The sequence below is a fragment of the Neovison vison genome, chromosome 1, assembly GCF_020171115.1.
Source record: "Neovison vison isolate M4711 chromosome 1, ASM_NN_V1, whole genome shotgun sequence".
Lineage (NCBI taxonomy): Eukaryota > Metazoa > Chordata > Mammalia > Carnivora > Mustelidae > Neogale > Neogale vison.
This window is the reverse complement of record NC_058091.1, coordinates 246,715,146-246,730,426: the sequence shown is the minus strand read 5'-3', so window position 1 is coordinate 246,730,426 and position 15,281 is coordinate 246,715,146. Positions and strand designations below refer to the sequence as shown.

The 15,281-nt window shown below is 37.2% G+C and overlaps 1 protein-coding gene across 1 annotated transcript in view; it reads right to left on the bottom strand.

Moving 5' to 3' along the window:
• Positions 1-1,460: 1,460 nt before the first annotated feature.
• The window catches only part of MEIKIN (meiotic kinetochore factor), an 87,139-nt gene continuing 73,318 nt past the window's right edge, over positions 1,461-15,281 (bottom strand). The window contains exons 12-13 of the mRNA XM_044227782.1: positions 5,199-5,325; positions 1,461-1,495 (exon numbers count right to left, since the gene is read on the bottom strand). Coding sequence (XP_044083717.1) covers positions 1,461-1,495; positions 5,199-5,325 — 162 coding nt within the window. The remainder of the gene's footprint in view (positions 1,496-5,198; positions 5,326-15,281) is intronic.

Below are 15,281 nucleotides of genomic sequence, written 5' to 3'. Positions count from 1 at the left end.
CTTTGAGAAATCTTGGACTGGATATCTTCTAAGGCCTCTTTCTTTAGGCTGTCACCATTCTCAAACTTCTCTTTACCCACACCACCTCCTCTATCACATCTCCTTTGGACTTCTCTAGTGGTTTACTTTCACCACATTTTTTCTCTAATCAGCATTATTAATGAACAAGTATCATAACAAACAGGGGTCCTAGACCATCAAAAGTAAGCTTCATCTTACCGTCCTGATTAGATAACTGGCAAACTAGCTAAATGTTAAATGTCAGGACTAAAAATAGGCTGTTACATGTTTAAAATAACATGATCACTAGTTAGCTTGGGGTTTTGCTATTTTTACTAAAGGAAAGGCAGAGGCAAGTAGCCAGAAGTTGAAGGGGGAATTACTTAAATGAAGAGGCTGCCAAATGAAGTAAGAACCTACAAAGAAGCCAGGAGATGGCATAATCAGTTCAACATACATCGAGGGGTCTCTGAATTATATGAAAAATTTTAGTCTAAATATTCAGAACTTCCCAGACACATTTTAGTTTTGATTTGTCGCATACTTATACCCAGAACTGTGATGCTACATGTCATAGATTAATATGACTTGTCATAAAGATCAAATTAAGAGTTTTTCTATTTTAGAACTTTTTACTGAAATACAGCATACACACAGAGAAGTTTGCATATATATACTGTAAAGTTTGATGGGTTTCACAGACTTACTATACCCATCTAACCAGTATTCAGATAATGAAACAGAACAAATACCACTAGTACCTAGTACTAGTATCTAGTACCTAGATAACTTCCTCTCATAATACTTTCTAGTTAATAGCCCCTCCCTAACTAGTACATCCACTATGGTGATTTTCATCATAGATTAGTTTTGCCTAGCTTTGTATTAAATATAAGTAATGTTAAATGTACTCTATTGTGTCTGAGTCCTTATGTGAGATTTATAAATACTGTTGCATGTAACTGCACATTGTTGATTCTCACTGCTATATAGCACTCCAATAAATGAATGTGCCACTATTTATTAATCCATTTCACTGTTGATGGTCATTTGGATTATTTCCTATTTGGGGTTATTATCCAAATGCTGCTAAAAACATTCTAGCAAACATCTTTTGATGAACATATGTACACACTACAGTTGGATATACTCTTGGAAGTAGAATTGCTGGGTCTCCATGGTCCAGGGAAATGGAATTGCTGGGTCTCTTTCAACCTCAGTGAAATTTCTAGGGGCCCAGTGATATGAGAGATATACTTCCTAAAGAAAAGAATAAGTTGTTGCATCAGGCTCTTCCTACAACCAAAAAAGACGCACAATGCCTAGTGGGCCTCTTTAGATTTGGGAGTCAACATTTTTCATTTGAGTGCACTACTCCAACCCATTTACTCAGTGCCTAAAGGCTACTGGTTTTGAGGGAGCCTCAGAATGAGAGAAGGTTCTACAACAGGTCCAGGGTACTATGCAGGATGCTCTGCCACTTGTACCATAATATCTAGTAAATTGAATGGTGCTTTAAGTGTCATTGAGAGATATATATGTTGTTTGGATCCTATATGTGGATCACAGTACAGGTCCTTAGGATTTTGGAGCAAATCTTTAGCATTTTCTGTGAATAACTACTCTTTTTGAGAAACAGTTTTTGGTCTGCTACTGGGTCTTCATAGAGACTGAATATTTAAACATGGTACCCCAAGTTACAATGAGACCTGAGCTCCCAACCATGAATTATACACAATCTGATGCACCAAGCCACAGAGTTGGCTGTGCAGAACAGTGCTGCATTTTCAGATAGAAATGATATGTATGGAATTGAGCTCAAGCCCCAAAGGCAAGAGTAAGTTAGATGAGGATGTGGTCCATATGTCCATTGTCCATACTGCTGCTACACTATCTTCTCTTTCCCAGCCTGCACCTTTGGCATTATGGGGAGTTCTCCACAATCAGCTGATTGAGGTGGGGGGGGAAAAGCTCAGACTTGTTTCACAGATGGTTCTACATGATGTGCAACACTTGCTCCTTTCTGTGACATCCCTGAAGGAAACTGGTGAAGGTATATCCTCCCAGTGGGTAGAACTTCAAGAAAAACATCCCACTGTACACTCTGTTAGAAGTGGCCAGATACGTGATTATATATTGATTCACTGACTGTGGCCAATAGTTTGGCTGGATAGTTAGGGATGTGGAAGGAACAGGGCTGGAAAATTGATGACGAGAGATTTAGTAAAGAAGTATATGGGCAGACCTCCCTGAATGGGCAAAAAACATGAAGGTATCTGTGTCCCCTGAAATACTCACCAAAGGGTGGTCTCAACAGACAAAGACTTTAATAATCAAGTAAATAAGATGACCCATTCTGTGCCTCTTTCTCCAGCCACCTCTGCTATCACCCAATAAGCTAACAAAAAAAAGTGGCCATGGTGGCAAGGATGGTGGTTATTCATGAGCTCAGCAACTCACTAAAGTCAACCTGGCTATAGCCACTGGTGAGTATTCAGTTTGTTAGCAGCAGAGACCAACACCAAATCGCCAGTATGGCACCATTCCCTGGAGTAATCAGCCAGCTACCAGCTGGTGGGTTGATTACCTTGAACCATTTCCATCATGGAAGGGACAGCATTTTATTCTTACTGGAATAGTCACTTATTCTGGATATGGATTTCCCTGTCTTGCATGCAATGCTTCTGCCAAAAGAACCATCCAAGGACTTAGAAAATACTTTATCCACAATCATCTTATCTCACATAGCATTTCTTCTGATCCAAGAACCCACTTCACACGAAAGAAGGTGATAAGAGGCCCAAGTTCATGGAATTCACTGGTCTTTCTATGTTCCCCACCATCTTGAAGCAGCTGACTTGGCAGAATAGTGGAATGGCCTTTTGAAGACTCAGTTAAAGCACCCTGTAGGCAGCAATACCTTGCAGGGCTGAAACAAGGTTCTCGGAATCTTGTATATGTCCTGAATCAGTACTTAATATATGGTGCTATTTCTCCCACAGCCTAGATTCACAGGTCCAGGAATCAAGAAGTGGAGATGGAAGTGAGATCATTCAATATCATCTCTAGTAATCTACTAGAAAAACTTTTTTGCTTCCTGTTTCCATGACAGGCCTTGCTCTGCTAGCCTAGAGGTCTTAGTTCCAAAGGGACAATGCTTCCACAGAGAGACAACAATGATTCCAATAACTGGAAGGTAAGACTGCCATCTGGCTCCTTTGGGCTCCTCAGGCCTCTGAATAACAAGCAAAGAAGGGAATTACTATGCGGGCCAGGATGACTGATCCTGATCACTCAAGTGAAATTTTCCCTGCAATGGAGGCAAGGAAGAGTATGTCTGGAATATAGGAGATTCCTTAGGACATCCCTTAGTGTTATTATGCCCTGAGATTAAGGTCAATGGAAAATTACAACAACCCAATCCAACCAGGACTAATGGCCCAGACCCTACTGAAATGAGGTTGATAGTACCCCACTAGCTTAAGAACTATGACCAGCTGAGGTTCTTGCTGAAGGAAGAGGGAATATGAAATGGAGGAAGGTAGTTATAAATATCAGTTATTTCTACCTAACTAGTTTAAGCAAATACCTGTTTGCTTCCCTCTCTTATTCCTATAATAACTAACATAAAATGTATTAATAATTACTCTCTATCATAGTACTTGAGTCACAGGATATCAAGAAAAGGAATAAATACTACCCAAGGATTTTGCATCCTCTTCTGGGGAAGGAATTAGCACATTTTGGGTTGTATATAGGATAGGACAGCTGTATTATGTTAGAAGTATAACTTTGTTACTTTCTTTATTTACAGATTAATTGTGGTTTAAGGACATGTGTATGAATACATAGTTGACATGAAGTAGACTGGGATGGTTAGTTGTATATGTCACCTTGATTAGGCTATATTAACCAACTAAATTAAATACTAATTTTGGTGTTGCTGTGAAGGTTATTTGTAGATAAGGTTAACATCTATAATAATAGACTTTAAGCAAAGGAGATTATCCTTGATAATGTAGGTGGACCTCATCCAATCAGTTAAAAGGCCTTAAGAACAAAACCGAAGTTTCTCAGAGAAAAAAGAAATTCCTCTTCAGGACTGCATCATTAACTCCTGCTCAGGAGTTTACAGCCTGCCCTACAGTTTTCAGCCAGACTCTACAGCTGCCTAAGTCAGTGCTTTGAAATAACCCTCTGGTTCTGCTTTTTTGGGAAAACCTTGATACAGCATCTACTATTCCCTACCACCATGCTAATGTCACTAGAGATAAGAGATAGAAAAAAGTCTATTATGTGATCCCTGTCTTTGAAAACTTCCTAACCTGAAGAATATGATAAGTCAGTATTATGAATTATGTGAGGTAGTAATATCTTAGTAAATGTCAAATGAGTAGCACTGAATTAAGTACTTAAGGAACTTAGGAAAAAAGACAACTTTTGTGGACTTAGGGAGTGCTCAGGGTAGGCTCTGTGTCAGAAATGGGGACAAGGATAAAAAGCAGACAGTTTAGGTGGATTGAAGTTGTACATAACCTATTAAATTTCAACTGCTTCACTGCCTGCTTACTCATAAAAGGTTCCCAGGCTCCAGTGACTAATCAGACATTCTGTCTGATATATAATCAGGAGAATAGAAAAACCTAAACTTGGAGTGTAAAAGCCCCGAAAGATAGAATTCCTCTCTACTACCAGCAGTAGAATCTTGGACAAATTGCATACTACTTTAAGCTCCAGATTCTTCACATATAAAATGAGGATAATAGTACATATCTGCCTATTATAAAGTCATAGTGAGAAATAAATGAGATAAAATAAGATATTTGGCTCAGTGCCTTTTACAGAGCAAATACTCAACCAACAGTAAGGGAATGCAAAAATATATGAAGAATATTTTCACAAAGAATTCTACTAAAAATGAAATCCAACAACAATAAATTTCAAACAGTTGTAAGAAAAGGTATCCAAGATAAATACATTTAGATCAATGGCATAAGCTAACTTTTTGAAAGATTAAATATGTGACATTCAAAAAAATATTTTACTCAGGTTCTAAAACTTAACCAAACTTTTTGTAATTGTATAAGAATTCCTAGAATACAATTTGTAAGTGGACTTCCTGTGTGCACAAGGAATTTATAATGAAAAAAATATTTTCTATCATCCAAAAAGTAGGCTCTGGATTCACATTATAGTACCTTGAGGAATATCTTTGGGTGGGGAATATTTCTTCTTCTTTACAATAACATTACTTTCACTTTTCATTTGTCTAGTTCCTGGTGTTGCTCTAATAATACAACATATTTCTGATGTATCTGAAGGAATCTGAAAAAGAAAAAAAAAAGCAGACAGCACATAATTCTTCCAGATACTGTATTTGTATGCTGTTTTATTTCAAAGGCATATCATTTCAACATCCATATTTCATACATACTAATGATAGAAAGCATTTATGAAATGCTTACTCCACTCTAGACACTAATGAAATGGTTTTTAAACATTTGCTTATTTAATACACAGAAGAACCAGACAGGGAAGATTATATCATCCCCATTTGTAAAACGAAGAAAATTATGTTCAGAGAATTTGGATATCTTATTTAAGAACATAGAGAGCATAATGATAAGAGTTGAGATTCAAGCACTCCAAAGTGTAAGAACAAGTTTACATGATTTACTGAATTAAAATATAAACTTATTTTAATTCTGAGCCATATACTAGATTTCCTTGGTTTCCCAACTCAATGAATTTTGACAACCACCAATCAAACAGATAGACTTCAGAATAAAGAAATACAGTGTCTTCCAAAAGTGACATATCTTGTTTCTTAGAACTCAAATAGACATATGTATTTACCGAGGGCTCCTCCCACTGTAAGTAAAGCCTATATAGAAACAACTTCCACTTTAAAACTCATATCATCTTCTGTGATGAGCATCTGATATTTTTCTGCCCAGCATCATTTCTATTCTTCCAGTACGTAACAGTATCAGAGTTTTCTTGGGAGAATCTACACATTCTCCCAGCCTGCAGACCATTCCTTTCTTATGGTTCAGGTGGAGCTGATAATACTTCTGAGCACCAAGAGGGCTTAAAACCCAGCCCAGCCAATCACTATATGCTATGTGCCCAGGGAACAGTGACCAGGTCAGACAAGAACATTTTAAAAGGGTCAGGAGGAAGAAGGGAATTCTCAACTTGAGATTATGATACTAAACCAAAATCCTTAAGGGAGCAAAAGCGGTCTGAGAGTGATACCCAACCCTAGCTATAGCTTTTGTAGTAGAAACAAATACATATCCTCTTACAAGGATGGGATCCCCATTATAGGCACATAGGATTCTTATCAAGTAGGAGCAAGGAAATAAATGATCAGGGTCAGAATCAGAGTTGGTCTTCAAAATTCAGCTCAGAACTGTTCGAAGCAGAAATAATGGGTGTGGTGAAAAAATAATGAATACTGTTACGCTGAAAATAAATAAATTTAATTTAAAAAAGAAATAATTGGCAAAATATAGTTCACTTCATCCTCTCATGTTATTATAACAACAATAAAGGAAGTAACAAATTCATAAGAAATCAAGCTACCATGTGTAAGACTGTACAGGAATATCAAAGAGGGGAGTTAAGCCCCTAGAACATCCAATATCAAAAGTGCCAAATCAGAATAGAATAACAATGTATGAAATGATTAAAGAAATAACAATTGAAATCTCATGGATGAGCAAACAAGAAACTATCTGGAATGAAAAGCAGATGTGAAAAAGAAACAACTAGAATACCTTGAAATGAAAAATAAAATTGTTGAATACAAAATTCAATGGAAGCCTTAAGCAGCAAAGTGGGCACAACTAAAGAATTACTGATGATATTACCCAGAATACAACAAATAAATGAAAAATATTAAAGAGAGTTTGAAAGATACAGAGGATAGAAACATGTCGAACATATGTTAATTATCATCCCAGAGAGAATAAAACAGAAAATAGCTGAGAAATTTCCCAAACTGATGAGAAACATGAGTGCACACATTCAGAAAGACTAATATCCCAAACAACATTACAATGAAAAACCAACAGGGGTGTCTAGGTGGCTCAGTCAGTTAAATATCCAACTCTTAATTTTTGGCTCTGGTCATGATCTCAGGGTCTTGAGATCAAACCCCACGTTTGGGTCTGTTGAACGCAGGGATTTCCCCGCCTTTCTCTCTCCCTCTCCCTCCGGCCCTCCCCCTGCACTCTCTCTCTCTATCCAAAATAAATAAATAAATATTTAAAAAATAAAGAACAGGGGAACCTAGGTGGCTCAGTGGGTTAAGTGTCTGCCTTTAGGTCAGGTCATGATCCTAGGGGACTGGGATTGAGATCCATATCAGGTTCCCTACTCGGTGAGGAGTCTGCTTCTCCCTCTCCCCACCTCCCCTGCTTGTTCTCTCTTTCCCTCTCTCTCAAAAATAAGTATAATCTTAAAAATAAATAAATAAAAATAAAAAGTAAAGAACAAAAAGCCAACAGCAAATAAAATATTAATCTCTTTATGTATGCACTCCAGTGAAATTATAGCATACCCACAATAAGAACTTTAAAAAATCCAGAAAAAGGGGCGCCTGGGTGGCTCAGTGGGTTAAGCCGCTGCCTTCGGTTCAGGTCATGATCTCGGGGTCCCGGGATCGAGTCCCACATCGGGCTCTCTGCTCAGCAGGGAGCCTGCTTCCTCCTCTCTCTCTCTGCCTGCCTCTCTCTACCTACTTGTGATCTCTGTCTGTCAAATAAATAAATAAAATCTTTAAAAAAAAAATCCAGAAAAAAAAAAGGTATTTCAGTCCCTAAGACCACCTCAGACTCAATGATTTGCCAAAGGACTCACAAGATTCAGAAAAGCTGGTATACTCACAGTCAAGGCTTATTACACAATAAGATACAGACAAAAATCAGCAAAGGGAAAAGGCACATAGGTGGGAGTCCAGGAGAAAAAGTATACAGAACTCCATGCAGGATAATAAGCTTCCAGTTATCTTCTCCTATTTGAGTCACATGGATAACATTTAGTTTTCCCATGTGCAAAGTGTTGCCAACATGAAGAGCCCAGTAAACCTTGATTCAGACCCATATCCTAGAGTTCAAACTGATACAAAGGTTGCCCAAAACCTTAAGTATGAAAAACAGGTATTTAGCATAAATCACATTTAGCATAAGCTATCTGGTATACCACAGGACATACAAAGACACTCTTTTCTTTTTTTAAGATTTTATTTATTTATTTGACACAGAGAGAGAGATCACAAGTAGGCCGAGAGGCAGGCAGAGAGAGAGAGAGAAGCGGGTTCCCTGCCAACCAGAGAGCCTGATGTGGGCCTCGATCCCAGGACCCTGAGATCATGACCTGAGCCGAAGGCAGAGGCTTAAGCCACTGAGCCACCCAGATGCCCCTACAAAGACACTCTTATTAGGCAGGATACTCCAAGGGGTCATACCTCTTACAAAGGTCTCCTTACATCTCAACAATGAGAAAACAACATAATTAAAAAATGGGCCAAAGACCTTACCAGACACCTCACCAAAGATATACAGATGCCAAGTAAGCATATTAAACAACGCTTCACATCTTATTTCCTAATCAGTGAGATGTAAATTAAAACAACAATTGGAGGGGCTCCTTGGTGGCTCAGTGGGTTAAAGCCTCTGCCTTCAACTCAGGTCATGATCCCAGGGTCCTGGGATCGAGCCCTGCATCAGGCTCTCTGCTCAGGGGAAAGCCTGCTTCCTCCTCTCTCTCTCTGCCTGCCTCTCTGCCTACTTGTGATCTCTGTCTATCAAATAAATAAATAAAATCTTTATAAAACAACAATTGGATACTGCTACATACCTATTAGAACAACCAATATCTAAAATACTGACAACAATAAACCTTTATCTAAACCCACAGAATGCACAATACCAAGAGTGGACCCTAAGTTAAACTGTGGAATGTGTGGGGTGATTGTAATGTGCCAATGCAGGTTAATCCTTGGTTTTAAAAAAAAAAAAAGTGCTCCTTGGTGAATGATATCAGTGATGGTGGTGGCTATGCATGTACTGAAGCAGTTGGCTATAAGAAATCTCTGCATCTCTCTCTCTATTTTGCTGTAAATCTAAAATTTCTCTAAAAATTAAGAAAATGCATTTTTAAGAAAGTAAAAGTATACAAAAATACATACCATGTTAACAACAGTTAAAAGAAAGCAAGAGTAGCTATATTAATACCAGAAAAAGGAGACTTCTGTGCAAAGAACATTACCAGGAATAAAGAAGATCCTTCATAATGAAGGATCTTGAATTAATAAAAAAAAAACACACATAACAATCCTAAACAATATTAACTGTTTACACACCTAGTAACAGAGCCTCAAAATATATATAAAACAAAAAGGATAGAAATGAAATGAGAGAGGGGCGCCTGGGTGACTCAGGCAGTTAAGCATCCAACTTTGGCTCAAGTCATGATCGTAGGGTTCTGGGATTGAGCCCCATGTCGAGCTCAGCATGGAATCTGCTTCTTCTTCTGCCCCTCCCCCAGCTCATACTCTCTCTCTCTCTCTCAAATAAATAAGTAAGATAAAGTAAAAAAGAAATTAAAGGAGAAATAGACAAACCCACCCTTACAGTCTGGTATTTTAATACCTCTTAATAATTGATAAACTAAATAGGCAAAAATCAGCAAAGATATAATTGACTTGAACATTACCACCAACCAACCTGACATGACTGATACTGTAGACCATTCTACTAAAAAAAAGGAAAATATGCATCATTCTCAAGTATACACAGAACATTTACCAAAATAAACCAAATGAATTATAAAACATGTCTCAATAAAGGCACACACATACAAGGCATATAAAGAACGGTCGTAGACCACAATGGGATTATATTAGAAATTAGTAATAGAAAGATCTCTGAAAAATTTCCAAATATGTGGACAAGAAATTGCATACTTCTAAAAAGGCCATGGATCAAAGAATAAATACACAGAGATAGGCTCTATGAGAGGAAATAGGCTCTGTGACAGAGTGATAAAAGGTTAACTGACTTAATAAGGGCAAGGTCCTAATCTGAAAATGCTAGTGCCCTTTTAAGAGGAGGAAGAAACACCAGAGGACTTTAATACTTCATTCAAAGAGAGAAAAGGCCATATGAAGTCATAGCAAGAAGGTGAACATCTACAAGCCAGAAGAGAGCTCTTCTGGGACCTGAGTAGGTTAATACCTTGGTCTTGGACTTTCTAGCCTCCAGGACTATGAGAAAATAAATTTCTGTTATGTAAGCCAACCAGTCTATCATATTTTATTGTGGAAAACCAAAGAGACTAATATAATGGTCAATACACACACACACACACACACACACACACACACACAAGTGTTTCTCTACTCAGATATTGCAATTGAGAATACCACTTATATATAGTATCAATAATATGAAACACTATCATCAGGAGGGAAATAATGATATCAAGTAGGAATAATGACCCAAACAGTGAAAACTATAGAATAATTTGTATAAAAATTAAAGAAGTGCCAAAAAATGAATAGCTATACATTGTGTTTGGGTTGGAAGACTCAATATTGTCATGATATCAATTATTCCCAAATTAAGCTGTAGATACAATGCAATCCTAATCAAAATTCCATCAGGATTTTTTTTTTTTTTGGTAGAAATCAACAAGCTGCTTCTAAAATTCATATGGAAATGCAAAGGACCTAGAATAACCAAAACAAATGAAAAAGAAAAACAAAGTTAGAGGCTAACCCTAACTAATTTCAAGAATTATTATAGTGCTTCATTATTCAATACTGTGTGGTACTTGCACAAATACAGACAACAGTAAAACCTTATACAAGCTTGTACAAATACATGGATTACCTTTTTTCAACAAAGGTGGAAAAGCAGTAGAGTGGAGAAAGAATAATCCTCAACAAATGTTGCTAGAATAATTGAATGTCTATATGGAAATAAATAAATACACTGGAATCCATACTTCACACCAAAAGTAAAAAATTAACTCACAGTTATTAGTGTAAAATTTTAAAACTTCTGGAGGAAAACATAGGAGAAAATCTTTGTGACCCTCGGTTAGGCAAAGATTTCTTAGATATGACAACAAAAGTATACCCATGAAAAAAATAAACAAAAAACTGACAAGTTGGACTTCATCAAAATTAAAAATGTATGTTCTTTAAGTGACACCATTTTGTAAGAAACTACAGACTTTATGATTCCATTTATAACAAATGTCTAGAAAAAGTTACTCTAGAGACAGAAAGTAGACTAGTATTTGCCTGGGGCTGGGCATGAGAACAGGGCTTAACTGTAAATAAGTGTGAAGGATTTGGAAAATGTTCTAAAACTGATATAGGTAATTACTGTACTATTCCATAAACTTACTAAGAATTACAGAATTGTAAACTTGAAATGGGTGAATTTTATGATATGTAAAATAAATAAAGTATTTTTTTTATGTTTTAAAAAAGGCAGTGGAGTGGATAAAAAAACAAGGTATGGACCGGGATAATATCTTTCAAAATATATATATTTGATAAAGGATTTGCATCAAGAATATATAAAGAGCTCTTAAAATTCTACAATAAGAAAATAAACAATTTTCTTAATGTGCAAAAGATATGAACAGGTATGTCACCAAAATAAATATATAGATGGCAAATAAACACATGAAAATGTGATCAACATTATTGGTCATTAGGGAAATGCAAATTAAAACCAGAGTAAGATATCACTTCATACTAATTGGGAAGGTTAAGATTGAAAGACTGTACTAATGGTTAAGATTAAATTAACTAAAGGTTAAGATTATAAGTGTGATGGGACTAAATGAAGATGAAATGTAGATGTCGAGAAACTACAAGTCTCAAACATTGTTGGTGGAAATGTAAAATGGAACCACCACTTTGGAAAACAGTTTGGAGATTTCTTAGGTAATTACCCAACAGAAAGGAAATATATAACCTTCCAGTTAAAGAAGAAATTATTCTGGTAATTAGTATTACAGTAAGATTTTTATTCAAGATTATTGTAAGAGGGTTCACTCACATATTGTACAGATGAAACTAATGTAACATTGTATATCAACCATACTTTAAATAAAAAAAAGGTATACTATATGTTGGCTAATTGAATTTTAAATGTTAAATTAAAAAAAAAGAAACCTTTCTTTATTCACACACACAAAAAGACACATGATAAGGTATTGAAATAGAGGAGAGAAATTTGGCTCAAATCCAAATATAGCAAATACAGCCAGGGATGCACAGCTGATCAGCAGAATGGGTGTCAGTTATTGAAAAATTACAGGAGGAGACATCAAGCGCAAAGAGATTCTTGTTAAATTGACCTTGTGATACAGTAATTTTTTAAAAAGATTTATTCATCTATATTTGTTTGAGAGAGAGAGAGCGAGAACATGAGCCAGGGGAGGGGCAGAAGTAGAGGGAGAGAAAGATAAAATTTCCAGCAGACTCCTGGCTGAGCACCAGCCCAATGCAGGGCTTGATCTCAGGACTCTGAGATCATGAACCCAAGCTGAAATCGAGAGTCAACCAGTCAACTGACTAAGCCACCCAGGTGCCCTGATATTGAGATTTTCAATAAGAAGTATCTATTTGTTTTTCATCCCCATTGTTAGCAAGAGGCCCCTAAAACCCTTGGAATTTCCTAAGTGATAAGAACCATAAGGGTGTTTTTGTTAATGTGATAAAACTTTAGGAATGCACCTAAGGAAGGGAGCTCCTTGCCAGGGGAACTAATTCTGGATCACAGGGTTGGATCAGGCCTGCGCCATAACCTCCAGGTAGGAGAGAGGAGATAGAGGTTTACTCGGTTGCCAATGGCCAATGATTTAATCAAACATACCTATGTAATGAAGCTGTTACCGGCCATATTCCAAGACCTTACCTTCACTGCTCACCTGCTTGTAGCCATCAACCTTTGTCCCACATTTTCCCTTTAGCTCTTCCAGTTTATCTCTTAACTCAGGCAAAGACCTCGCATCCTGTGATGGGAACCAAAACTACCTCTCAAGAAATAATGACTACCTGAAGGAAAAGCTCCCAAGGCTCAGACCCGCAGACCAGTTTGAGCATCTCCCTCTCCCCTGATTCATGCCTGTACAGATAAACTATGGGATGACCCACGTAATGACAGACAGTTACCTCTACCTCATCATAATACTAAAATCTCTGCCCAAGGAGGAGCACCAACCTCATTTGCACAACATACAATGTATATATGTATGTACGATCCATGTATAGCTCCTTGCCCTTTCCTCATACCTTGCCCTATGCATTTCTTCCACGTGGCTATTCCTGAGTTATATTCTTTTACAATATACCAGAATCTAGTAAGTAAAATGTTTCTTTGACTTTCGTAAGCTTCTCCAGTAAGTTAATAAAATCCAAGGAGGGGGTCATGGGAACCTCTGATTTACAGGTAGTTGGTCAGAAGCACAAATAACAACTTAGACTAGCAAGTGGCATCTCAAGTAGAGGGTGGTTTTGTGGAACTAAGCCCTTTACCTGTGGAATCTAAAGCTATCTTCAGGTAGACAGTGCAAAATTGGATTGAATTCTAGGACACCCAGCTGATGTCAGAAGTATTGCCTGTTGGAGGTGTGGGCAACTCTCCTATACACACACATACACACACTTTGAAACTAGATCCAGGAACCCAATTAGACCTAAGAGGTCAGAGTGTCAAAGGCAGGCCAGATCAAATCAGATCAGATCAAGGGTGGGAAATCAGATATCAAGGGTGGGAGAAAATTCTTGTTAGAACTATACTTAGCAAGGATGTAAACAAGGCCTAGTTGAGAATAGGGCTCAGAAGAGCCTAACTAAAGTTCAGTCAAAGAGAGAATCTTTGTAATACAAATACTTGTACATGAATGTTCCTAATAGCTAAATGATCAAATGTCCATAAATGGGTGAAAGGATAAACTTTTGTGTACCATAAATGGAATACTACTTAGCAGTAAAAAGGACCAAAGTATTGATATACTCAGCAACATGAATGAATCTCAAAAATAACTATGCGGAGTTAAAGACACCAGACCAAAAATTCTCTCTCTCTCACTTGAATGACCCCAAAACTCTAGAAAATGTAAACCAATCTACAATTACAGTAACTAGATCAGTAGTTGCTTGGGTGGCAGGGCCAGGAAGGAAAAAAATATAAAACAGGAGGAAGAAACTTTTGGGTTGACAGATATTTTCATGATCTAGACTGTGTTGGTGGTTTCACAGTTGCATACATAGGTGAAAATTTTCAAATTATACACTTTAAATATGTGCAATTTATTGCATATAAATTATTCCTCAATAAAGATGCTTTTTAAGAGAGGTAATAGTTTCCAGTTTCACCTGGCCTCTCAATAATGGGCTATAATCTTGTGTTTCTCAACTTCTTCCATTCCAAGTCCTTACTTCAATCTATTTTTACTTCCCTTCAACCTCTTACCTACATTTTCTTTCTCTTTCTCCCAGGAAATTATCCCTCTAACTATCTCTAGTCTCAGCTTTTTATAATCTGTTCTCCACCTCTGGAGCCAGAAAGACATATGATATCATCCCTTGTTCAGAATTCTTTATTGGCTCCTCTTAGGAAAAAGATCCAAATTACTTAATATGGATTAAAGACCCTTTGAGATCTTGGCCCTTGTTTATCTTTACAGTCTCATCTCCAGCTTTCTCTTACCATCCAGATTCCCACCCTCATCACAGAGTCACACTGAAAAGGCCTAGCTACAGTGAAGCACTACATATCCCTGAGTTTTGCCTTTTTATGTCTTTTTCTCTCCGCCTCTTTCTCCCACTCTGTCCTTCTGTCTCTCCGTCTGCTCCCACATCCCTTCTTTCTGGTTCTTTCTTTCTTCCCACCCCACTTTCTGTACTCTCTTTTTCTGCTCATCCTCTAGCTCTATTCCCACATCCATGGCTCTTAGTTTTATAAATTTTATGTCTTCTTTTTCAAAGGAGCATAGTACTTCCATGTATCCATCCTAACAAAATGAAATTGGTGATTATTAATTTATATGTACAGATGAAAACAGAGCTTTGGAACAAAGCAGGCTAACAGTGTTTCCTCTAGTTCAGAATTTAATAGCCTCAGGCCCTGACAAGGTAGAGTTCTGGCCCTGGCAGACTAACATTCTTTATTTAGAATTGTAACTGATAGCTGCCTCCTCATGTGGATGATGTTAGCCTCAAATGAGTTACAGATTTCTTAAAGTAT